Source organism: Ascaphus truei, chromosome 5 (genome assembly GCF_040206685.1).
Source record: "Ascaphus truei isolate aAscTru1 chromosome 5, aAscTru1.hap1, whole genome shotgun sequence".
In the NCBI taxonomy this organism is placed as follows: domain Eukaryota; kingdom Metazoa; phylum Chordata; class Amphibia; order Anura; family Ascaphidae; genus Ascaphus; species Ascaphus truei.
Window position 1 is genome coordinate 225,181,568 of NC_134487.1, and position 25,848 is coordinate 225,207,415.

Genomic DNA, 25,848 nt, shown 5'->3' on the forward strand with positions numbered 1-25,848 from the left:
ACCATCTAACATAAATGGTCTAGTGTAAAGCCCCTCGTGTTAGAATAAGTACACAATACAAGCTCAGTGTACACACAGGCATATCAGAGAATAGTGGTTTGTAACTGGAGAGTACTTGCCACTAGCAGAAATACCCAATATTGATGAACAACAGACCATAAATGATATAGGTCCAATGATGATCACACTGAGTCTCTTCAAATATTACACTTAATTAATTAAGACCAAATGTCTACACAATATTTTATATTTCAAAAGTTGATTAAGGTTTAAAATTGGAAAAATGGTTTCCTTGCTTGGTACTGTATTTGTATATACTAGTGCTCAAAGTCTCAGCAGCTCATGTTATTGACTCCAATAGATCTTTTATTGGGGGGTCAGAGGGTGGCTATTACACTGGCGACACACTTTATTCGAGCTCGGCTAGTCCCACGAATTCGGGTATACCCGGGTGTATTGAGGTTTGTGACTGTTTTCTGCCGAGTGCATTGAGTTATTTTCCGGCAGGGATTGAAGCATTTTATTCCCGTTGGCTGCAATACTGCACAGTACATATATATATATATACTGCATTGAATTTATGCCATCTGGTAGACACGCGAAGCATTGCAGCCTATTAAATCCTAATCATTATCATTTAACAGATCAGCCGCCCATCAGCCAGGCATGAACCCAGGCTGGGAAGGCAAATGCAACGGGGCTTGTCAGAGGTGAGGAGCGGCGCATTCCAGGTATCTGCCAGGTACATACCGGGTATTTGCTCTAATAAAGTGTGTCGGTGCAGTAGTACACCCTAGAGGATAGTTGCCCAGTAGTTTTGTTATTTATAATATATATACACCGGATCAGAGTAGTCTTATTGCCGGTGAGGTAGATACTGCTAAATTGAGATGTCCTGTTGAACGACAAGACCAGTAGTCTCAATTGATACAAACATCATATAAACTTGGATAGAACCAGTGATGTATAACTGCAAGTTGGCAGAGGTGTACATACCATAGATGTTTGCCTGCAAAAGGATATGGCGACCCCTAGTTAGATCTATGGTGATAAGCTATACACTACAGTATGTATGGCATAGATGTACCATACATAGCGGTTGCTTAGAGAGTTTGATAATGAAGCTGTTGGTTCGGCTCTGCACTATGTGCTAGCTTCAGATACCATGTCCAGCTACGTTCGGCTGGTTTATGTCCTGTCTCCTTATGCATTAACTAATTGCTTGCAGAATGTGCCCGTAGTGATATTAACGTGGATCTGTTATTTTAATAGTTCGTTCCACATTAGAATGTACAAGAGCATGTTATAGTTAGATGCTTGTAAAATAATCTTGATGGTTTTAGCAGATTCTGCAAACTTCACTGAAATATTTGTTGCTTTAACAAATGTTAGTGTCCTTCAGCTGTTCGTTATTTTTATGAAGCTGTGTCACAGTGCTTGTAGTATGTAGACTTTACATTGTGCAGTCTCAGTTGAGCATTCGACAATGAAATACCATGGAGTCCTTGAAATGCCAAACATTTAGTTTACTGTGAATGTCAGCAGTTATTAGCCACAAGGTAAGTGTAGTAGTTTGATATAAGACTCCCTATGTATCTCACATTGCCGTATTGAAGTGTACCAGCGTGTGCTGTGATCGGGCTTATACAGAGATCTTTGATGTCCTTTTTGACAGATATTTAAACATGTTGTAATCAGGTGCTTATTCACAGTTTTTTTGTGTAATCTAAGTAGATTATGCAGGCAGCAATAGGGTTCTTTTGGGGGTGTTTAGATCAATGTAAATTGTCTGTGGCAGTCCGTTCGTTTATGCTGATTCACCGTGCTTACAGAGCTCAGATTAGACCATGTGTGGACTCAAATTAAGTGCTCGGCAAAGAACAGCACACAACCCCTAGATTTATTAAACACTTATTTGGATTTATACCCTTGGGACTTTGACACCCAAGGGTATGAATACCGACTGGGAACTCAAACATTTCCTTAAATAAAATCATTAAATAGGCGTTATTTCAATTAGTCTTTGTCCATCTTCCCCCCCCCCCATTCCCCATCCCTACTTCCCCCCTCCCCCCCCACCTCCCCCGCCCTCCCCCCCCACTTCCCCCCTTCCCCCTCCCCCCCCTCTTCCCCCCTTCCCCCTCCCCCCCCTCCCCCCCCTCCCCCCCCTTCTCCCTCTCCCCTTCCACCCCACCCCCCCTCCCCCCTCCCCTCCACCCCCCCCTTCCCATGATGTATAACCTTTTTATTAGATATGCTTCACTTATTTTGGATATTCCTGTATATATATACCTGCATATCACTGTGTGATCATTTTCACACATATACTGAATAAGGCTCAACTCTTAATAACTATATTAACTATATATATTCCTGATTGCTGTATCAGTTAAATTAATGTTTGGTATATGCTATACCTTGTTCATTACACCTTTTGCATTTCATAAGTATATCTTTAAGAATACATCGTCCTTAGATATGTGCATGCAACAAAGATAGTGAATTATAATTCATTTAGCTAAAACACTGAGAATAATTATGTCTTCCATTCCACCATTTCAATGTACAAGATTGCTTTTAATATGTGTTTATGTCATTGTTTTTAATATCACCTTTCTTTATTAGTGTATGCTGAGTTTTCAACATACACAAGCTCTGCATCTGATCTATGTGATATTCCCCTCCCCTCCTCGGACTAGTAATTTATTCACTGCCCAGTGATCTCATTGGTCCAGGGCTTGGGCCAATCAGATCGTACCTTGACAATTTCGTGCTAATTGCAGGATACATCATTAATCAGCTGGAGGCAGGGGAACTCCTATATCAGCTGCGGTAGCTGCAGTCTGCAAATACTCTTGTTGACAAAGGGCGACGGCCCGAAACGCGTTCGAGATTTTTAACCTATCCCATGCCATGATATCTACCATGGAATAAAGGACTTTTATACCGGTATCTAGCCCCCTAATTGCTGCATTGCTGTGCTCCGTTTTCTTCCGTGAGGATATCCAGTTATTAAACACTTAGTTTACTGTATTTATCAGTAAGTGTTTGCTGCAGGGTGTGTATACTAGTTTACTTATATCAAAATGTCATATCATAGTGTGTTGTTGTGTCGGGCTGTATATATAGGGCTTATAAAGAGATCTTGTGTTGTCTCTGCAGGTATTGGAGACCTTGTTGATGTCAATGCTAGTTTCTCATCTAGCTGTGTCTAATACCCGCCTGTTTGTTTATACTGTTGAGTCACCCTATTAGTAACCGTCAGGTTACGCTGTATAGTGTTAACTGAGCGCTCCGTAGTAGAATAACCTGGTACTCATATGTACACTGGCGACACACTTTATTCGAGCTCGGCTAGTCCCACGAATTCGGGTATACCTGGGTGTATTGAGGTTTGTGACTGTTTTCTGCCCGAGTGCATTGGGTTATTTTCCAGGCAGGGATTGAAGCATTTTATTCCCGCTGGCTGCAATACTGCACAGTATATATATATATACTGCATTACAATTCATGAATTTATGCCATCTGGTAGACACGCGAAGCATTGCAGCCTATTAAATCCTAATCATTATCATTTAACAGATCAGCCGCCCGTCAGCCAGGCATGAACCCAGGCTGGGAAGGCAAATGCAACGGGGCTTGTCAGAGGTGAGGAGCGGCGCATTCCAGGTATCTGCCAGGTACATACTGGGTATTTGCTCGAATAAAGTGTGTCGGTGCAGTATCAGCACTTAGTGTCAGTATACTGTGACGGGAGGAAAGGGTTAATACCTGATTTGCCATGCATTACTGTTGTTGCCCTGTCCCCGCCATTTTTATTCCCCATGTGCAGGCTATTCCCTGTCTGCGAGGGTAAAAGACAAGATGCATTGCTTAGCCATACCCTCTAACCAACACATGATAGAAGATCTTAAATGTAAGGCAGGATGTATTTTTTTGTAAGTCCAAGCAGGAATTACTTGGACCTCCAGCTGTGATATGGGTGAATGAGCTTCGGTATTTTTATGACCAAGCCTCAAAGGGTTGTAATTATTTTTATGATGGAGCCTCAAAAGGCTCCCACAGATTTAGAGTCCCCCTGTCTAAAAGAGTGTCAATTATGAAAAGACCCAGAGACCCATAATGTATGCAATACTGGCATACTGATGCACAGCAGATGTCAGGCTAGTGACACCTTCGAGTCAGAGACCAGACACAGAGACCCCAAGAAATGGGTATAGTCCAGGTATGCTAAGTGGCATGGGCGTCAACCTGACCCATGTGCCCTGCCCACCGGACAGCCCTTTTGACCGGTCTTAGGAACTGTGGGTCACTTGGCTATTTGTGGGTTTTTTTGTACCCATGAGGGGATTGGATCCACATGTTAAAGATAGCTTTGGGCAGTCTATAAATGTGTCTTCCCAATTATTCCCAGTGTGATTCCTGAATTTTAATCCATGATGTAAAGATGCAAGACTTTGTTCCAGGACAGCAGCAACCAGTCCAGGAGTGAAGGGGTTAACAACCACATAACCACAGGACTTTTAAAACCAAGGCTGCATTTCTTGCACTGGCAAGCAAAGGACAATTTCTTTCGTTCCAAGGACAATTTCTTCCATTTCCTTATCCCAGTTTGTGTTGTTTTAAGTGTATTCTGCAGATGTCGTGTGTTTGTCTATTAAGGAAATAAATCACTATTTATTTTGCAACTTGTTCTGTTCAATCAAGTACCCAGAAATATAAATGTGTTGATAAAAGTTGATGTCACCGTGACAAGCTTTTAAAAAACTGGTGGCAGCTGGTGGTATACTGATTGAACCTGTATTGCAGTTTCCTGCGGGCTCTGTAATATAGTGAGGACCTTGTAGCTTGTGAGCTCCTCAGACAAGTAGCAACTGACACACACTTCTAAAGAGCACGAGAGACTTCACTGTTCCCTTCACCCATACTCTGAAGGCACCATGAGCGATCGCTCAGGAAGGTTCAGGTCATGGACCAGAGAGAAAGTCGTTGAGAGATGTGCGGTGTATGACTTACCGACAGATGGGCGGTCAAAGGCACAACTGGAGGAGGATTTAGAGCATCATGAGGACCGCAGGGTCCTACCAGAGGGGGAAGGCCCCGTAGCTGCTGTGTTGGCTGACGCTATTCAGCCTGGAGTGCAGGAGGTCCCTCCAACTCCGGGGCTGCAAGGACATGAGGAGAGTTCTAGTGACCCCCCGGTCGTGGGTGGCTTGGCGCCAGGGGTTGCGGACGAGGTAGCAGCTGCGGCTGCCGAGCATGCTGTCCCTGGGCTCACTGCACTTCTGGCTACATGGGGGACGGGTGTTAGCACTGCGGAGCGGGTACAGCTCCTGACAGCAGTGCTCAGAAGAACCCACAACTCCTACCTCGCAAACGGGGAACAAGGTCTTTCCCGGGTGGATCATCACAGCTTCAGCAAGTTCGTGGATGGCACAGATGACCTCGATGCGTTCCTGAATGACTTTGAGATGCAGTGTTCCCGGTTCCGAATTCCAAGAAGAGACTGTGTGGTCAGACTGCGATCACTGTTATCTGGCAAAGCCAAACGGACTATGATGGGTATTCCACTCGTGGATGCCGATGACTACGGTCATGTGAAAAGCAAGCTGCTAACCCAGTATGCCCTGACCCCAGAATCTTACAGGGGCAAGTTCCGGACGGGGGTAGTACTCCCTGGAGAGTCATACAGCACCTAAGCCAGTAGGATGGCTTTGCACGGGACTCAGTGGGTGGAGGGGAATGGGGTTAAAACATTCCATACCCTGCTGGACTTATTCTTTCAAGAGCAGCTGCTGCAGCAGCTTCCCACAGATGTGAGGGGATGGGTCTATGACCATAAACCTCAGACCTATGAGGATGCAGCGAGAATGGCAGATGAGTATGTGGCCAGCCGAGTTGCAATGAAGGACCCTGTAGCACCCAAAGGAGTGGGCCGTGCAGCCCAGGGCGCTAAGACTACCCCTCCGTGGACACACCAGCCTGCGGCAGCAAACAGCGCACCCAAGGCTGCCGAGTTCAAGCATGAGAGGCGGTGTTACACTTGCAACAAGGTCGGGCATCTCAGGCCAGACTGTCCGGACCGGGACCGGTCCAAGGCACCCCATCAGTGGCAACGCTCACCAGCTGCAAGGCCGGTCGCCCGTGTGCGACTGGCACACACAGAGGAGCCAAGTACAGCCGTGGAACCAGCCCACAGAGGGATGCCCAGCGGAGAGACTGCACTTGCCACCTCAGGACCAGCAGCTGAGAGCGGGGGACATCAGGTTGCTCCAGTCGGGATGCAGCCCAACGAAGCATCTGCGGAAAGGTGACCCTCGGAGACCGGCAGGCGGACGGCTTGCTAGACTCCGGTGCCACCGTGACTCTGGTTCGCCCTGATATGGTGCGGCCAGAGGATTTGCTCCCGGGCACCGGGATGCAAGTGACCATGCCAGACGGAGGACCGCGGTCACTCCAGGTTGCCCGGGTCTTTTTGGACTGGGGTGCCGGACGTGGCATGAGGGAGGTGGGGTTTTTGCCTGGGTTAGATGCTGAGGTCTTGCTGGGTAACGACCTAGGACACGTTACCTGTGTTTTTACCACTGAGCTGGCACCTGTTGCAGCGATCACCAGGAGCCAGTCAGCAAGGATCGCAGCAGAACCAGCCCCTGTCCCCCTGCATTTGGGACCTACAGTTCCAGTAGTCTCTGCAGAGACCAGACAGGTAAGCCAGACTCAGTCGCTTTCTGACACTGACTTACTGTTCCCTGTACCTGTTCCCTGTCCCCCTGACTCAGATGTGACCGGGGGGTGGCCAGAGTTAGGTGCCCAGTTTAGGGATGCGGTGCGATCTGATCCCAGCTTGGAGGGCATGAGACTGCAGGCGTCCGAGTCTAAGCCAAGCAAGGGGTCTGATTACTTCTTGTGGCACCGCGGGCTCCTATACAGAGAGCAAGGGACCACCGGGTTAGATGAGGTATAGACGGGGAAGAAACAGCTAGTGGTACCCTGGGAATATAGGCAGCAGTTGTTGCGGGTAGCCCACTCCATTCCACTAGTGGGGCATCAGGGGGTTGCTAGGACGCGAGCCCGGCTGTTGCAGCGTTACTACTGGCCGGGGGCATCCAGTGAGGCAGCAGAGTTCTGCCGATCCTGTGATGCCTGCCAGTGAGTAGGTAAGGCAGGTGACTGTGTGAAGGCACCCCTGAACCCGTTATCGGTAATAGGGGAACCCTTTCAGCGGGTAGCTATGGACCTCATGGGACCCCTCATGGTTCCCAGCTGGTCAGGAAAGCGCTACATTCTCACGGTGGTGGATTTTTCCACCCAGTACCCTGAGGCAGTAGCGCTTGCCAGTATTGATGCTAGGGCAGTAGCTAAAGCTCTGTTAGCCATTTTTTCTAGGGTAGGTTTCCCTAGTGAGATCCTAACCGATCAGGGGTCACAGTTCGAGTGAATTGCTCCAGTGTCTCTGGGAGGCGTGCGGGGTGACGCACCAGTGAATGACCCCTTACCACCCCCAAACCAACGGACTATGTGAGAGGTTCAATGGTACCCTGAAGCAGATGCTGTGAACATTTATAGAGGCTGAGGGAAAAGACTGGAAGATTCACTTGCAGCATTTGCTGTTTGCGTACAGAGAGGTGCCGCAAGATTCCACAGGCTTCTCTCCCTTTGAGCTGCTATATGGTCGCAGGGTACAGGGACCTCTGGACCTATTCCGTGAGGGATGGGAAGGGAGACTACCACTACTGATGCTTCAGTATGTGATAGATCTCAGAGTCCGGTTAGAGATGTTCATGGGGTTGGCACAGGACAACCTTAGGGCTGCTCAGACCAAGCAGAAGTCTTGGTATGATCAGAATGCCTGTAGCAGAGAATTCATCCCAGGACAGCAGGTACTTGTTCTCAAGCCCATTCGGGAGAACAAATTAATGGCTACCTGGTTGGGACCGTATCCGGTACTGCGAATGATAAACGAGTGCAACTATGTTGTACAGGTAGATGCTGATACAGGGAGAAATAAGACTTACCACATCAACATGCTGAAGGAGTACATAGCACCGAGTGTGGCGTCGGTGCTGGCCATTTGCAGCCCACCGATGGGGGATCCAGCGAGCAATGCTCTGCCTGATCTCCTGGGGGAGGCTAGGCAGGGAGGTGCCATAGAGCAGGTTGAGATAGGGTCTCAGCTGAGTGTCAGGCAGAGAGCAGAAGCCAGGGCTATACTAGAGAAGTATAGGGCTCTGTTTTCAGACAAGCCAGGGAAGACACACATTGCAGAACACCCAGTGCTGACAGGGGATCTGAGACCTCTGCAAATATAGAGTGTCAGCAGAGGTGAAGGACAGTATAGAGAGGGAGGTAGAAGAGATGCTGGCCCTAGGGGTAATTGTACCGTCCCAGAGCCCATGGGCTTGTCCGGTAGTCCTGGTGCCTAAGGAGGACGGAACCACCCGGTTCTGTGTGGACTACCGGCAGCTCAATGTGGGCACGGTGTCAGATGCCTACCCCATGCCCCGCATGGATGAGTTGTTAGATGAACTCGCGGGGGCAAGGTATCTGACGACTATGGATCTCAATAAAGGGTACTGGCAGATCCCTTTGACCCAGGAGGCTAGAGAGAAGTCTGCATTTATTACCCCAAGTGGCCTCTATGAATTTCTAGTGATGCCATTCGGGATGAAAAATGCACCGGCTACCTTTCAACGCCTGGTCAATCGCTTGCTGGATGGTATGCAAGGGTTTGAAAGGGCATACTTGGATGACATTGCTGTCTTTAGTAATTTGTGGGACTCACACTTAGTGCATGTATCTGTGGTGCTAGTCAGGATTAGGGAAGCGGGACTCACGTTGAAACCCACCAAGTGCTTAGTACGGATGGCAGAGGTATTGTACCTAGGGCACAGAGTGGGTGGCGGGCATCTTAAGCCAGAACCAGCTAAGGTGGAAGCTATAGTGCAGTGGCCCGTACCCAAAACCAAGAAGCAAGTCATGGCTTTCCTAGGCACCGCAGGCTACTACAGAAAGTTTGTCCCTCAGTATAGCGCCATTGCCAAACCCCTGACTGACTTGACCCAGAAGCGACAGTCTGTGCTGGTAGTCTGGTCAACTGCCTGTGAGGTCTCGTTTCAGGCATTAGAGACTGCACTAGCCAGCGCTCCTATACTTGCTGCTCCAGACTATGCAGAAAGATCCTGGTGCAGACTGATGCCTCAGACTTTGGCATTGGTGCTGTACTCAGCCAAGTGGGGGAGGAGTGCGATGAGCACCCGGTAGTATATCTGAGAGGTGGCATATGCCACCATTGAGAAGGAGTGTCTGGCCATAGTGTGGGCTCTAAAGAAGTTACAGCCTTATTTGTATGGCAGACATTTCACAGTAATAACTGACCACAATCCTTTGAGTTGGTAACAGAGGGTGTCGGGGGAGAATGCTAAACTTTTGCGCTGGAGTCTTGCCTTACAGGAGTGGATCTTCACCTTCCAGAACAAGAAGGGAAGTGAGCATGGTAATGCTGATGGCCTTTCCCGCCAGGACAGCCCTCAGGACTTACTAACTTCAAGAGCTGGCAGGTCAGCCCAGCCACCGGACGGGGTGGTCAGGGCAGTCCCTGCATCTTGAGTGGTCGAGGTGTGGCGGGAGGAAAGGGTTAATACCTGATTTGCCATGCATTACTGTTGTTGCCCTGTCCCCGCCATTTTTATTCCCCATGTGCAGGCCATTCCCTGTCTGCGAGGGTAAAAGACTAGATGCATTGCTTGCCATACCCTCTAACCAACACATGATCTTAAATGTAAGGCAGGATGTATTTTTTTTGTAAGTCCAAGCAGGAATTACTTGGACCTCCAGCTGTGATATGGGTGAATGAGCTTTGGTATTTTTATGACCAAGCTTCAAAGGGTTGTAATTATTTTTATGATGGAGCCTCAAAAGGCTCCCACAGATTTAGAGTCCCCCTGTCTAAAAGAGTGTCAATTATGAAAAGACCCAGAGACCCATAATGTATGCAATACTGGCATACTGATGCACAGCAGATGTCAGGCTAGTGACACCTTCGAGTCAGAGACCAGACACAGTGACCCCAAGAAATGGGTGTAGTCCAGGTATGCTAAGTGGCATGGGCGTCAACCTGACCCATGCGCCCTGCCCACCGGACAGCCCTTTTGACCGGTCTTAGGAACTGTGGGTCACTTGGCTATTTGTGGTTTTTTTTGTTCCCATGAGGGGATTGGATCCACATGTTAAAGATAGCTTTGGGCAGTCTATAAATGTGTCTTCCCAATTATACCCAGTGTGATTCCTGAATTTTAATCCATGATGTAAAGATGCAAGACTTTGTTCCAGGACAGCAGCAACCAGTCCAGGAGTGAAGGGGTTAACAACCACATAACCACAGGACTTTTAAAACCAATGCTGCATTTCTTGCACTGGCAAGCAAAGGACAATTTATTTCGTTCCAAGGACAATTTCTTCCATTTCCTTATCACAGTGCGTGTTGTTTTAAGTGTATTCTGCAGATGTCGTGTGTTTGTCTATTAAGGCAATAAATCACTATTTATTTTGCAACTTGTTCTGTTCAATCAAGTACCCAGAAATATAAATGTGTTGATAAAAGTTGATGTCACCGTGACATATACTATTGCCACAGAGTAGATTATTAAGCTTGCCTGATAAGGAGGATACGCGCTGCTATGCAAGGTTTTGTGCATGTATTTCTCTAACTCTGCAAACACTTTCTGTTGTTGATTGAGAGCACAAGTGGAAATGATCTGCTATATGCAGTGAGTCAGCGTTCTCTATCGTGAATGCTGATTAGCTCATGAACATCTGGTTGCTAATACAGAGATAGCAAACCGGCAGATCATTTCGGAAAGCCCTTTTTGCCCACTCTGTAAACTCCAGGCAAATCGGGGATTGGTGGGTTAAATATTCCCACGGGGGGGATTGGGCACACATGTTAGAGATAGGACTGTAAACCCTATAAACCTGCCTGCTGAGCTATCCCCTGTGTGATTCATAACTTATCCAAGCTTTGCTCAAGATTCCGTTCAAGTACAGAGGCAGTGGTTCCAGAACACAAGGGGTTAACAACATCGTAACCAAGGATTTACCCCTACTTCAGGAATTTGTTAGCCCTAGGGACTCCCAAACAAACACCATCGAACTGGAACAAACTTCTTTCATTTGGCGGCAATATTAGGTTGGCAAGTTGCCACCTAGCCAAAAGTACTTTAAGCCAGAGACTTTATTTCTTCAGCTTTCGTTCAATGGACAATTTATTTTGTTTCCCCATCCCAGTAAGTGATTATTAAGTGTATTCTGAGGTTGTCGTGTGTTTGTCTATAAAGGAAATAAATGACAATTTATTTTGCCCGCCTTGTTATGCTCAATCGAGAATCCCAAAAATATAAAAGTGTTGATACACTGGCGACACACTTTATTCGAGCTCGGCTAGTCCCACGAATTCGGGTATACCCGGGTGTATTGAGGTTTGTGACTGTTTTCTGCCCGAGTGCATTGAGTTATTTTCCGGCAGGGATTGAAGCATTTTATTCCCGTTGGCTGCAATACTGCACAGTACATATATATATACTGCATTACAATTCATGAATTTATGCCATCTGGTAGACACGCGAAGCATTGCAGCCTATTAAATCCTAATCATTATCATTTAACAGATCAGCCGCCCATCAGCCAGGCATGAACCCAGGCTGGGAAGGCAAATGCAACGGGGCTTGTCAGAGGTGAGGAGTGGCGCATTCCAGGTATCTGCCAGGTACATACCAGGTATTTGCTCGAATAAAGTGTGTCGGTGCAGTATGTTCTGGTCCACCATGACAGGCTTATATTAACTGGTGTCAGCGTGTGGGATACTGATTGAGCCTATGCTCTAGTCTCCTGCGGGATTCTGTGGTATAATGGGTGACCTCGTGGCTTGTGAAGTCCCCAGACAAGTGGCAACATACACACACTTCAAAAGAGCACGACATATTTCACTGGCCCTTTTGCCCATACCCCAATAGCACCATGAGTAAACGCGCAGGAAGGTTTCGATCCTGGGACCAGGCGCAGATTGTGGAGAGATGTGCGGGCTATGGACTACCAACAGACGGTCGGTCCAAAGGGCAGCTGGAGGAAGACTTGGAGCTTTATGAGGCCAGGATGGCCCCACCAGAGGGGCCTGGCCCCGTAGCTGCTGTGGCAGTGGACGCTTCTCAGCCCAGAGTGCAGGAGGTCCCTCCAGCTCCGGGGCTGCAAGGACATGGGGAGGTGTGGTGCCAGGGATTGCGGAAGGGGCAGTCGCTGCGGCTGCCGGACTTACCATCCCTGGGCTCACTGTACTTCTTATTGCATGGGGAGAGGGGGTTAGCACTGCAGAGTGTGTACAGCTGCTGGCAACAGTGCTTGGAAGAGGCCCCCACTCTCACCTTGTAAACGGGGAACAGGAGCTTCCCCTGGCGGACCACCACAATTTCAGCAAGTTCGTGGATGGCACAGATGACATTGATGCATTTCTCAACGAATTTGAGACGCAGTGTCACTGCGTGTGGAATACGCGTGGATGCCGATGACTACGGTCATGTCAAAAGTAGATTGCTGATCCAGTACGCCCTGACCCCAGAAGCATACATGGGCAAGTTCCGGATGGGGGAGTCTTTCGCGGACTATGCCGGCCATATGGCCCTACACGGGACTCAGTGGGTGAAGGGGAATGGGGTTACAAAATTCCAGACCTTACTGGACTTGATGTTTCAAGAGCAGCTACTGCAGCGGCTCCCCTCGGACGTGAGGGCATGGGTCTTTGATCACAAACCGAAGACCTATGAGGAGGCTGTGAGAATGGCTGATGAATATGTGGCCAGCAGAGCTGCAATGGATGTAGCTGTATGAACACGTGTATAATATTAAAAGGGGTTTGGAGACACATAGTGTCTCCAAGCATTTTAAATTAAAACACGGACAAAATCCTGAGGGCCTCAGCTGCAGGGGAATAGAGAACCCAAAAGCTAATTGGAGAGGGGAAAACCGATTTAATGAGTTATCAAAAAGAGAAAGTTTTTGGACTTATACTCTTAAAACACTGACACCTAATGGATTAAATATTGATTTTGATCTTGCATCCTTTTTGGTAAATTAGGGTGCTATATAGTTCTATCTTGTTCTGTAAGGAATTTCATTCTGTATTTTATAATGGGTATGTTTTTTTATTATTAATAATTATTAATATTTTTATACATATGTAAGTAATGGTTTGTTCTCTCCTATATATCTTTTCAAGAAATGTTTGTGCAAATATTGTAAGTGTATGACCCTTGTGCTTGTCTAATATCAGAGATATAGCACACACTGCCAGTTAGACCAACATTTAACTTAAACTTGTGAAAATATAAGTGCAATATAGCGCTCGTGTGACAAAAGAGATCAAATTTATACATGTGACAATGGAAAAACCTGTGATACAAAGTCCAAAAGATAGTCCTGGAGCTGCCCAAAAGGTTCTTCTGGTCTCTCCCAACCAGATGTAGATGTATGGATGGAAAAAACCTCCTGTGGCGCTGAGGCAAGGATGAGGATATGGTCGAGGATAAAGTTCTTCTCTTAAGCAATTACCTCAAGAAAGGACGACAAAACATGCAAAAAACACTGCAATAGTGCATTACCCAGGGACAAAATGGATGGATTAAACAGAACAATTTAATATAAAAAAAATAAACAAAACATAATAAAATAACATACATAATATCAATAAAACTTTCATGTGCTTCTGCACTTTGAAGATGGAACTTGCTCCGCCTTGATAAAAATTGAAATCCTACTCACCGAAGGTGACTAGGACATGCACATTTGTTTTAGGGTCTTTTTGCCAGGTATACCGCTCGCCGTGGGGTGAAATAAGCCAGTCACAAGGGGAGAATCGCCTTCTATACTCTGAGTCTGCTGCTGCCAGAGTCTGGTCGATCAGCTCCTCTGCTGACGTCACCTCCTGATACAGGATACACACGACATCTTCAGAATACACTTAAAACAACACTTATTGGGATAAGGGAACAAAATAAATTGTCCTTTGCTTGCAAGCGCAAGAAATGCAATCTTGATTTAAAGGTCCCGTGGCCAGATCGCAAGTTGCCGATCTAATAACTCAGCCACCTCAAAGAATTTTGTAGAGATTCGTTAGAATTCGTTCAAGAGTCACCAGGGCGAACAAATTCTGAAGTTTGGGGCAAATCCTTAGTTACGTTGTTATTCTCGCTGGGACCAGTTGCCGCTGTGCTGGAACAAAATCTTGCGTATTCACATCATGGATCAAAAATCATGAACCCGATCACACCGGGGATACCTCAGGAGCCGCAGTTATAGACTGGCCAAGGCTATCTCTAACATGTGGACCCAATCCCCTCGTGGGAACAATTTAACCCACTAATGGCCGTGTTGCCCATAATTCATAAGATCGGGCAAAAAGGTTTTCCGGTGTGCAAAGCACATGGGTCAGTTTGACACCCATGCCACTTAGCATACCTGGGATACACCCATACCTTAGCGCCTCGGAGTCTGAGATTTGGCACAGTGGTGTCATTGGCCCGGCATATGTTATACATCAGAATGCCGGCCGTGTATAAATTATGGGTTTCTGGGCCTTTTCATCCCTGACACTTTGTTAGACACTTTGCGAGACCTCTTTAAAGTGCAGGCATGAAAATACTCCCAGCTCATTCACCCATATCCATCTGTATGTCCGAGGAATTCTTTCCCGGGCTTACAGAACAGACCCTGCCGTTACATTTTAAATCTACAGTTTTTACACCCTTTATTAAACATCATGTTCTACTTGTGCTACAACTGTAATTTCTATATGTAGGGGCATGTAGTGTTTAATCATATTTGCACCCCAAAAATCAGGGTGCTGGGTTCTCTCGTTCCCGAGTTAGCCTTTGTAATTGAAAAGCCAGGCCAGGGAAGTTCCCGCACTTCTCACGTCAATTGACCCGCTTCCCACGGCAATAGACTCTCTGCCTTTCAAGTTACAAAGTTAACGAGGGATGAATACATGTTATCGGTAAAACACTTGAGATTCTCACCGCAACCACTTATTCAATTAACTTGTGGTTACGGGTCAAACCGATAGTAATGGATACCCATCTCACAGACTGCCCTTTAAACTTTTGCCACGCGTCTTCAATCAGCGCAAGCATTGGGGGATCACTACGCCATCTTGTGTCTGTGAAATGGTATAACAGACAATGCATTTTTCTTTTAACACAGCAGGCAGGGAATGGCCTGCAAATGGGGGGTAAAAACAGCTGGGACAGGGCAAACACAGAAATGCATGGCAAATAAGTTTAACCCCTTCATTCCCAATGTGAGGGGAGGATGACCAGCTGGGTATAACACCTTTATTCAGGCCTGATCACCTCCATCCTCGCCACAACACCCAGTGGTGTATCTGAGCTGCAAGCTGCTGCCCAGAGAGGTGGCTTATGCCACCATTGAAAATGAGTGTCTGGCCACTGTATGGGCTCTGAGAAAACTGCAGCCCTATCTTTATGGCAGACCTTTCACAATAGTTACGGACCCCAACCCATTAAGTTGGTTGCAGAGGGTGTAGGGGGAAAATGCTAAACTCTTGCGCTGGAGTCTTGCCTTAAAGGAATTTGATTTCACCATCCAGCACAAGAAAGGCAGTGAACATGGCAATGCTGATGGCCTTTCCCACCAGGAAAGTCCTCATGAATGGGAGAATGGAGGGGGTACCCAATGCTCTCCTAATCCTAATAGGAATGGGAGTGGAAAAAGGTGCACAAGGGATAACAATCTAGATATATGTCCTCATGAACTAACTACTTCGAGAGCTGCCAGGCCAGCCCAACCACTGGACAAGGTGGTCAGGGCAAAACCTGCGCTCTGAGTTGGGGGAGGTGTGGCGATGAAAGAGTCAATCAGGCTATTAATAAAGGCATTTTACCAGGCTGATTTACCCTAATTAAACTTAGATTAAAACCTAATCGCATTGGGAGTGAAGGGATTAAATGTATGTGCATTCCCCTTATGTGCTTTCCCCTACACCACCCTGCTTGTCCCCATTTTGCAGTCTATTCCCTGACTGTGGTAATATGAATGAATACAAACTGTGCTGTTAGCATTTCAGACACAAGATGGCGTTGTGAGCGCTGAATCAAGCGCTGATTGAAGACGCGTGTAGGGTAGGGTTTTTGGTTTGTGGAGTGTATTCTGTTGCTCTCCCTCCCCTTCTCCCCCTCTTCCCTTCTTGGTTGCTCCTGGCCCTGCCAGCTACAGAGTGCATAGGAGACAACAGAGGGTGGGGGGGGAGGGGTCCCTTTACTGAATCTTTGGACCTGGCTAACTAATTAAGAACTGGAGTTTGTTGGTACGGAGACAGAACCGTTTTTAACTTATGACATGTAAGTCTGTATTAAGTGTATATTTACATAAAACACTATAATTTTTTATTGATAGTTCTCGTTTGCGCTTTTCTTTTTTGTTTGTTATAATTCCTGTAATTGTAGAATATATCCTCCTGCCTATAACTACTCAAACATTTCTCACCATTTCTGACAGCTTTAGTAGAACGCACCATATACCATATGTAAAGGATTACCAATACAGGCATACCCCGCATTAACGTACGCAACGGGACCGGAGCATGTATGTAAAGCGAAAATGTACTTAAAGTGAAGCACTACCTTTTTTCCACTTATCGATGCATGTACTGTACTGCAATCATCATATAGGTGCATAACTGGTGTAAATAACACATTTGTAACAGGCTCTATAGTCTCCCCGCTTGCGCACAGCTTCGGTACAGGTAGGGAGCCGGTATTGCTGTTCAGGATGTGCTGACAGGCGCATGCGTGAGCTGCCGTTTGCCTATTGGGCGATATGTCCTTACTCGCGAGTGTACTTAAAGTGAGTGTCCCTAAACCGGGGTATGCCTCTAATTGTTTATCAATCCTGTTCCCTTTTATAATTTATTTTAAAACGTTTTTTTTTTTTTTTTTTTTCAGGGAGTCCTAGAAAGCTTTCTGGGCACTGCAATCACTGGTGCATTATTTTGTCTTTTTTCTGGACAGCCTCTTACCATAGTAGGCAGCACAGGACCTGTCCTTGTTTTTGAGAGGCTTTTGTATGGCTTTAGCAAGTAAGTAGGCATTATTTTTTGCTTAATGAGACTTTATTTAAAGAAGAGCATGTTTTAAAGCATTCAAGCAGTGTTTGTTACATTTAAATTGGGATTTGCAGTTATTATTATATTTTTTTGTACTTTTCTGATGATCATGTAACTCATGTAAATGCATAGTATATTATTATGAATTCATTTCTGAGCCTGAAAAATCAAAGTAAATCACATTTAATATGTCATATAAAAGAAAGGCACTTCTATAGAGGCTTTAATTGTGTGATTAGAGGGGAGAGGAATGTCATAGGGCAAGATACAAGAACTTGTAGGTACTTACATAAGTTACTCAAAATTCCGCAATAAGAAAATCTTAGTTGTCCCTTAAGAAAAATAAATAAATGTTGTGCATTCTATGATAGTGTTGTCACTAAATAGAATAGTGATTTATAATGTTTGGTTAACTTTACCTATGAAATCTTAGTCACCTCCCATTTCTTATTCTACCATGAATTAGAAGAACAAAAGAGAAATCAAACTTTAACCTACTATAGAACACATTCACTGTCCTGCACAACATGTGAATAAGTAATGAATGGGTTAAGTACATATGATTTACTTTTGAATGTTAAGTCTATAAAATAAAAGCACTACAGCAACCTTATATTAAATTATAATTTGAGCTATTGTGCATTATCATGTGCTTCGGGCACTTGAGGTAATTTATCACAAAATATAGATTAAGCTCATCCTTCTAACCTATTGGAAATTTAGGAAATGGAATACAGTACCTTTGTTTCAATAGAGTGAAATACAGTATGTGAAAGCCAGATTGTAGATAGTCGAATAGAGTGTGTGAATATAAGAGGACCAGGAAACCGAGGAATCATCATTGTAACATTTAAAATCCCCAAGGAGGGGTGTGGGAATGTCAATGTACTGTAGTGTACAAATTGAAGTCAGGATTCAAAATCTGACAGAAAGCTGGATGGAGATGCGGAACAGGCAGTCAGTAGATTAAAGCCATTTGCAGTGAATGGTGGTAGAAAAGCCAGGCAGTGAGCTTCAAAGATAGAAAATGAGAAAGCAGATTTAATATGGAGGATCTAAGTTGAAGAACAGAATGACACCACACCTTGGCCATTAGGGTGAGGAGTGTGAGAGAAAAGAGAGCATCATAAGAGATTGTAGAGTAGCCTCCAGTGACGAGTCGGACTGAGTTTTAATTATTGCAAAAAGGTGAAAGAACTGTACAGCCACAGTACAGTACAGTTTGTTGGAAAGAGAGTTGGAATTCCATAAAGCATAGGAAAAATGGATAGAAAAGAGCCAGAGGGAATAAATATTACATTTATGGGTTTGGCACCGCAAGATGGGATGGAACAAGAGTGAGACCATGTAGAGACAGTGCTACCAGTATTGTGAGCAATGTCACCAATAACAAGAAGGGAAATTGGAGACAGGAATCAGGGGTGAGCAAAGAACTTTCTTCTTTTTCCTCATCTGTCATCCCTACCCTTTTGACTTACATGGTATACAATGGGGCATGTAGTGGTTGGTGCTGAACATAGTATGTGTGTTATATCACTCATTTTGTTAGTGTAGAAGAATATAATTTATATAATGAATTATCATTATATCAAAAATTATTATTCAAGGATAAGGAGTCCATTTTCATATAGGTTAGCAAACTAAACTGCACAAGTGTTAAAAAGTGCATTGCAGGAGTTGGTTTTGGTGGTTATCCACAAAGGATCAAATAGGAAAAACTTTGTGACCCAAATTGAAGATAAAAACAAAAACAACACTAAAACGAAGTGTTGAATTGGCAATGCATTTTCTGTAAACTAAATTCACTTTATTTATAATCATTTAATACGTATTTTAAGAAATCATCAATAAATATTTTCATCCTGCAAATAAAAACTGAACTTACTGTTTCAGTGTTCTTTTGCCTCTTTGAACTGGTAAGTTGCATTGCATGAAACACAATACAAATAATATACTGTTTGTGCAAAAGTAGAATATTTAAAAAAAAAAAACAAAAACAAAAAAAAAAAGATCTGTTAATGTGATTGTTATTATTCTTTTTTTCCTCTCTAGAGATTACAATCTCATGTACTTGGAATTTCGACTTTGGATTGGACTTTGGGTTGCATTTTACTGCCTTATTTTGGTGGCTACCGATGCCAGTTACTTGGTGCAATATTTCACTCGTTTTACAGAGGAAAGTTTTTGTGCACTAATAAGCTGTATATTCATTTATGATGCATTGAAGAAGATGGGAAACTTAGCTGATCAATTTCCTATTAATTGGGGATACATTATAAATGATGCTACGCAATACAATTGTAGGTGTATATTACTTGACAAAGGTAAGAACACATATATATTTAGGAATTATTTGAGATAACAGAACCATTCTGTGCACAAATATGCTCTACAGAAGATTTTTAAGTGCTGCACCATTATCTTGTTTATATGTAGATTGTGGTGTTGATATGACACTTTATTAACAAACATGAAACAGGCTATCATAGGTCACAAGTAAATATCATAAAGGCAAAGGGTTCATTTAAAATACAGCACAGGTATACAATACAATATATATGTATATAAGTAGAGTACATAAACATGTTTTATTATCAGATTTATTTAAATTAACATTAAGACAAAAAATATAGGCAAAAAATATACCTTGAATCCTGACAGTCACATATAAATGATAAGAATCTAAATTACAGTTAGTTTACATTATTTCTAAGGTGTAAATGCAGCATACAGTATATTAACGGCTTTAGTGCCTTGATGTATGGTGTATCTCAATGAAAGTGCCAACCAAGGGGCCCTTATGATATACCCCGTAAGTCATTGTCCCTTGATCGTTTTTTTTAAAGGTTGTTTGTACGCGATCGGCACTCCAACCCTGAGACTACACTGAAGGGGCGCCCTTTCTGTCCCTTCCGGCCTGGCAGATGAATCTGAAACAGCATCATGTGATTGCTCTGAAGAGCGGTCATGTGATGTGGAAGTGCCAGAGGGTCCATGGCCATTGAAGTGGCACGAGCCGCCAGCACAGAAATGGTTAATGTAGTTCTTCCAGAACACATAATAACATATTAGAGGAGGTTGAAAAAGACATATCCATCGAGTTAAACCCAAATTATATTTAGACGACGTAGATATGCATCCTATATTTGTATTTACAATAATTGTGCCAGAGGAAGGCAAATAAATAACCCCAGTGAACTATTATCCAATTATGTCTCATAAGGGTAAAAATACTGTACATTCTTTCCTGACTCCTGTATTGGCAATCAGAATACTCCCTGAATCAACATCCTTCCCATGTTTTCTTTTTTGGTATATCCCTGTATACCATTCCTTTCTAAAAAGAGGTCTAACCTTTTCTTAAAGATGTCTTTTGTATCTGCCATCACAGTCTCATGGGTAATCAATTCCACAGTTTAACAACCTTTGTTGCTGGGGAAATCTCCTTTCCTCCTATCTCAAGTGATGAGTCATTGAGATAAATAGCTCTCTTGAAAGTTTCTTGTATTTTATTGACCCTGAATATATTTGTAAATAGTTATCATATCCCATCTTGGATGCCTCTTTTCTAATGTAAATACATTTAATTTAGCTAGCCTTTCCTCATAAGTAAGACCTTCTATCCTCTTTATTTATTTGGTGGTTTTTCTCTGTACCTTTTCCAGTTCTATAATTTCTTTATGGAATGGTCGCCAAAACTCCATATTCAAAGTGTGATCTTACTAATGATTTATACAATGGAAAAATTATGATTTCTTCCCTTCCATTCATTCTTTGTTTTATGCAAAATATTTTATGTGTTTACAGCTACTGCCAGACATTGAGCACTATTGCCAAGCCTGCGGTCTCCAAACAATCTTAAATCATTCTCCAGCAAGGATTGACCTAGCGTTGTCCCATTTAATTTGTATGTAGCCTGTTTATTATTGTTTCCAAAATGCATAACCTTAAATTTTCTGTATTAAACCTCATCTGCCATTTACTTGCCCAAGTTTACAGTTTATCCAAGTCATTCTGTAGATAAATGACATTCAGCTCTGATTTTACTACCTTCCCTAATAGTGTCATCAGCAAAAATGGATATTTTGCTCTCTATGCCAACCTCAAGGTAATTAATAACAAGTTAAAAATCAGTGGCCCCAATACTGAACCTTGAGGTACTCAACTTAGAACCTTAGCCCAACCTGAAATGGTTCAATTTATGACAACTTTCTGAGTACTAGTCTTCAACCAGTTTTCAATCCAGGTGCAAACATTATTTACTTAGACTAATTTTCTTTATTTTATACACTAACCTTTTGTGTGGCACCATACCAAAAGCCCTTGCAAAATCTAAGCAGACCACATAAACTGCATTGCCCTGGTCTAATTTCCTACTTATCTCAAAATAGCTAATAATGTCAGTTTGGCATGACCTATCCCTCATAAACCCATGTTATTACTAATAATTTTGATATCCAGCAGGTATTCCTGAATATTATCCCTTAATAATATTCAAGAAGCGTCCCCACTATTAATGGCAGGCTTACATGTCTGTAATTCCCTGGTTATGATCTAGTTCTCTTTTTGAATATACTGTATACACCACATCTGCTTTATGCCAATCTTGTAGTACTGAGCCTATGTAAATGGAGTCCTTAAATATTAAATATCGTTATATTTAATATTTAAGGACTCCATTTACATAGGCTCAGTCTGGCCATTACTGAACTTTTAAGAACATTTGGATACATGGCATGGAGGCAAAGTGTTTTTTTCTTTTTACCTTACATAGTTACATACATAGTTACATAGTAGATGACGTTGAAAAAAGACGTACGTCCATCAAGTTCAACCTATGCTAAATTTGGACAACAGATACTTTATCCTGTAGCTATACCTACTTATTGATCCAGAGGAAGGCAAACAGAAAAAAAACACAGATATCCAATGATATCTCATAAGGGGAAAATAAATTCCTTCCTGACTCCAAGAATTGGCAATCGGATTAATCCCTGGATCAACATCCTTCCCATGTATACTTATTTGGTATATCCCTGTATACCTTTCCTTTCTAAAAAGATGTCCAACCTTTTTTGAACAAATCTTATGTATCTGCCATCACAGTCTCCATGGGTAATGAATTCCACATTGTAACTGCCCTTACTGTCAAGAACCATTTCCTTTGTTGCTGGTGAAATCTCCTTTCCTCCAACCTTAAGGGATGGCCCCTATTCCTTTGCACTGCCCATGAGATGAATAGTTCTTTTGAAAGCTCTTGTATTTTCCTCGAATATATTTGTATATAGTTATCATCAGTGTTCGACAAATCACCCAAAAATCTACTCGCCCAAACAAAAAATCTACTCGCCACCTAGTCCCCCCCCCCAACCCCGCCCCTAGTTACGCCCCAACCCCGCCCCTAGTCCTGCCCCCAACCCCGCTTTAAAATAAAACATATGAATAAAATCCATTTAAATGTCAAATATATTTATTGTATTACATTATACTACAATTAGCCCTTGTTACGTGTGTGTGTGTGTGTGTGTGTGTGTGTGTGTGTATGTGTCTGTGTAAATGTCGATCTAGAAATAAAAACCAGGTGTGAATGACTAGTTTCCTGAACCCCTTAACCAGTGTCTGGATGTCCCCGCTTCACAATATCTAAAGCAGAAATCCCGCCTGGGATCTTACCTGATCCGTAGTCCCTCAATGTCCAGGTACCCTCATTCCCGCAATGTTATACATTGGAGGGAATGTGTTCCCTACCTGTCTTCTGGGTTAGGGGGGGTTTCGATGTCTTCCGTGTGAAGCTTGAGTCAGATCTGGAAGAAAGCAGAATAGGTTATTTCGGTGTAGTATAAGGCAGTTAAGATATATAGGGTAAATAAGAGATCCAGAAACAGAGTGAGAGAGAGAGGGGGTGAGAGAGAGAGGGGGTGAGAGAGAGAGGGGGTGAGAGAGAGAGGGGGTGAGAGAGAGATGGTGAGAGAGAGAGGGTAAGAGAGAGAGAGGGTGAGAGAAAGAGTGGGTGAGAGAGAGAGAGGGTGAGAGAGAGGGTGAGAGAGGGTGAGAGAGGGTGAGAGAGAGAGAGAGGGTGAGAGAGAGAGAGAGTGAGAGGGTGAGAGAGAGAGAGGGTGAGAGAGAGAGAGGGTGAGAGAGAGAGAGGGTGAGAGAGAGAGAGAGAGAGAGGGGGCGAGAGATGGGGCAAGAGACAGGGGGCGAGAGACAGGGGGCGAGAGACGGGGCGAGAGACAGGGGGCGAGAGACAGGGGGTGAGAGACAGAGGGGGGGTGACGGGGTGATTGAGTGGGGTGATGGGGTGATTGGGTGGGGTGACGGGGTGGGGTGACTGGGGTGATTGGGGGTGGGGTGATTGGGGGTTGAGGTGATGTGACACTTCTGGTATCCTACACACACTCTCCCACGCACACACACTCTCCCACACACACACTCTCCCACACACCCCCATATACACACACACACAAAGACCCATATACACACACACATAGACCCATATAAACACACACACAGACCCATACACACACACACACAGACACACACACAGACCCATACACACACACACACAGACCCATATACACACACACACACACACACACACACACACACACACACACACACACACACACACACACACAGACTCATATACACACACACCCAAACCCATATACACTCATATACACACACACACAGACCCATATACACACACACACACCCAGACCCATATACACACACCCAGACCCATATACACACACCCAGACCCATATACACACACACACCCAGACCCATATACAAACACACCCAGACTCATATACACACACACACCCAGACCCATATACACACACACACCCAGACCCATATACACACACACACACACACACCCAGACCCATATACACACACGCACGCACACACACACAGACCCATATACACACACACACCCAGACCCATATACACACACACACACCCAGACCCATATACACACACACACCCAGACCCATATACACACACACACACACACACCCAGACCCATATACACACACACACACACCCAGACCCATATACACACACACACACACCCAGACCCATATACACACACCCAGACACACATACACACCCAGACCCATACACACACACACCCAGACCCATACACACACACCCATACACACACACCCATACACACACACCCATACACACACACCCATACACACACCCAGACCCATACACACACACACACACACACACACACACACACACACCCAGACCCATACACACACACACCCAGACCCATACACACACACACAAACAGACCCATACACTCACACACACACACCCAGACCCATACACTCACACACACACACCCAGACCCATACACCCAGACCCATACACACACACCCATACACACACACCCATATACACACACACACACCCCCATATACACACACACCCCCATATACACACCCACCCATATACACACACACCCATATACACACACACACACACACACACACACACACACACACACACACACACACACACACACACACACACACACACACACCCATACACACACACCCATATACACACACACCCATACACACACACACACACACACACAACAGGGGTAAGAAGAGGAAAGGCCTCGCGACCGAGCACCACCACCCCCCCTCCCATCTCCCCGCCTGCTCGGGCAGCCATGGGACCGTGGGGAAGCAGAGACCAAGGAGGTAAGGGGGGAACACTCCCGCTACCATCTCCAGCCCCGCGCAGGACCGGGGAAAGAAGGAGGGGAACACCCCCACTACCATCACTCGCGGTGCGAGTATCGGGGGAAGCCGGAAGTGGCGCGGGACCAGTGAGAGAAGGGGGGGACACCCCCACTACCATCACTCGCGGAGCGAGTATCGAGGGAAGCCGGAAGCGGCGCGGGACCGGTGAGAGAAGGGGGGGGGACACCACCACTACCATCACTCGCGGTGCGAGTATCGGGGAAGCGGCGCGGGACCGGGGAGAGAAGGTGGGGGGCACCCCCACTACCATCACCCGCCCCGCGGCGCGAGTATCGAGGGGGGGGAGGAAGCGGGGAAACACTTTGGCTCACAGAGAAGGAGCAGAGGGGCAGGAGGATTAGAGTACTTACTCTGCAACATAACTCCGTCCAGAAAGAATGGCCGCTCATTGGGAGCGGGCTCATATAGAGCCTGGCCGCGCGCCCACAATGCCTGGGAGCGCGTGCCAATCAGCTGTCAGAGGAATTTTTTTTTCAGGCAGTGCAAGCAGGGAAAATTTTAGCGCGAGCAGGGAAATTAAAAAAAAAAACACGTGTGCTGTTTGGGCCAATATTTACTCGCCATGGGATTAAATCCACCCGCCCCGGGTGTGTAAATGTATAGGATTGTCGAACACTGGTTATCATATCTCTTCTTAGATGCCTCTTTTCTAATGTAAATAAATCTAATTTAGCTAGCTTCTCCTCATAAGTTAGATTGTCCATCCCCTTTATTAATTTGGTGGCTCTTCTCTGCCCTCTCTCTAGTTCCATAATGTCTTTTCCAAGGAGTGGTGCCCAAAATTGTACAAAGGGAAGAAAATCAGGGCTCCACAGATTTGATCAATAAACTAATTTATGATAAATTTCTGCACACTATTATAATCAGAAAAAAGGGGATACAACTACCGTTGC

General features: G+C 44.9%; 1 protein-coding gene across 1 annotated transcript in view; it reads left to right on the forward strand.

The window, feature by feature from the left end:
• SLC4A9 (solute carrier family 4 member 9) overlaps positions 1-25,848 on the forward strand; it is a 461,516-nt gene that overhangs the window by 212,003 nt on the left and 223,665 nt on the right. The window contains exons 10-11 of the mRNA XM_075601696.1: positions 17,007-17,140; positions 19,220-19,491. Of these exons, the coding sequence (XP_075457811.1) occupies positions 17,007-17,140; positions 19,220-19,491 (406 nt within the window). The remainder of the gene's footprint in view (positions 1-17,006; positions 17,141-19,219; positions 19,492-25,848) is intronic.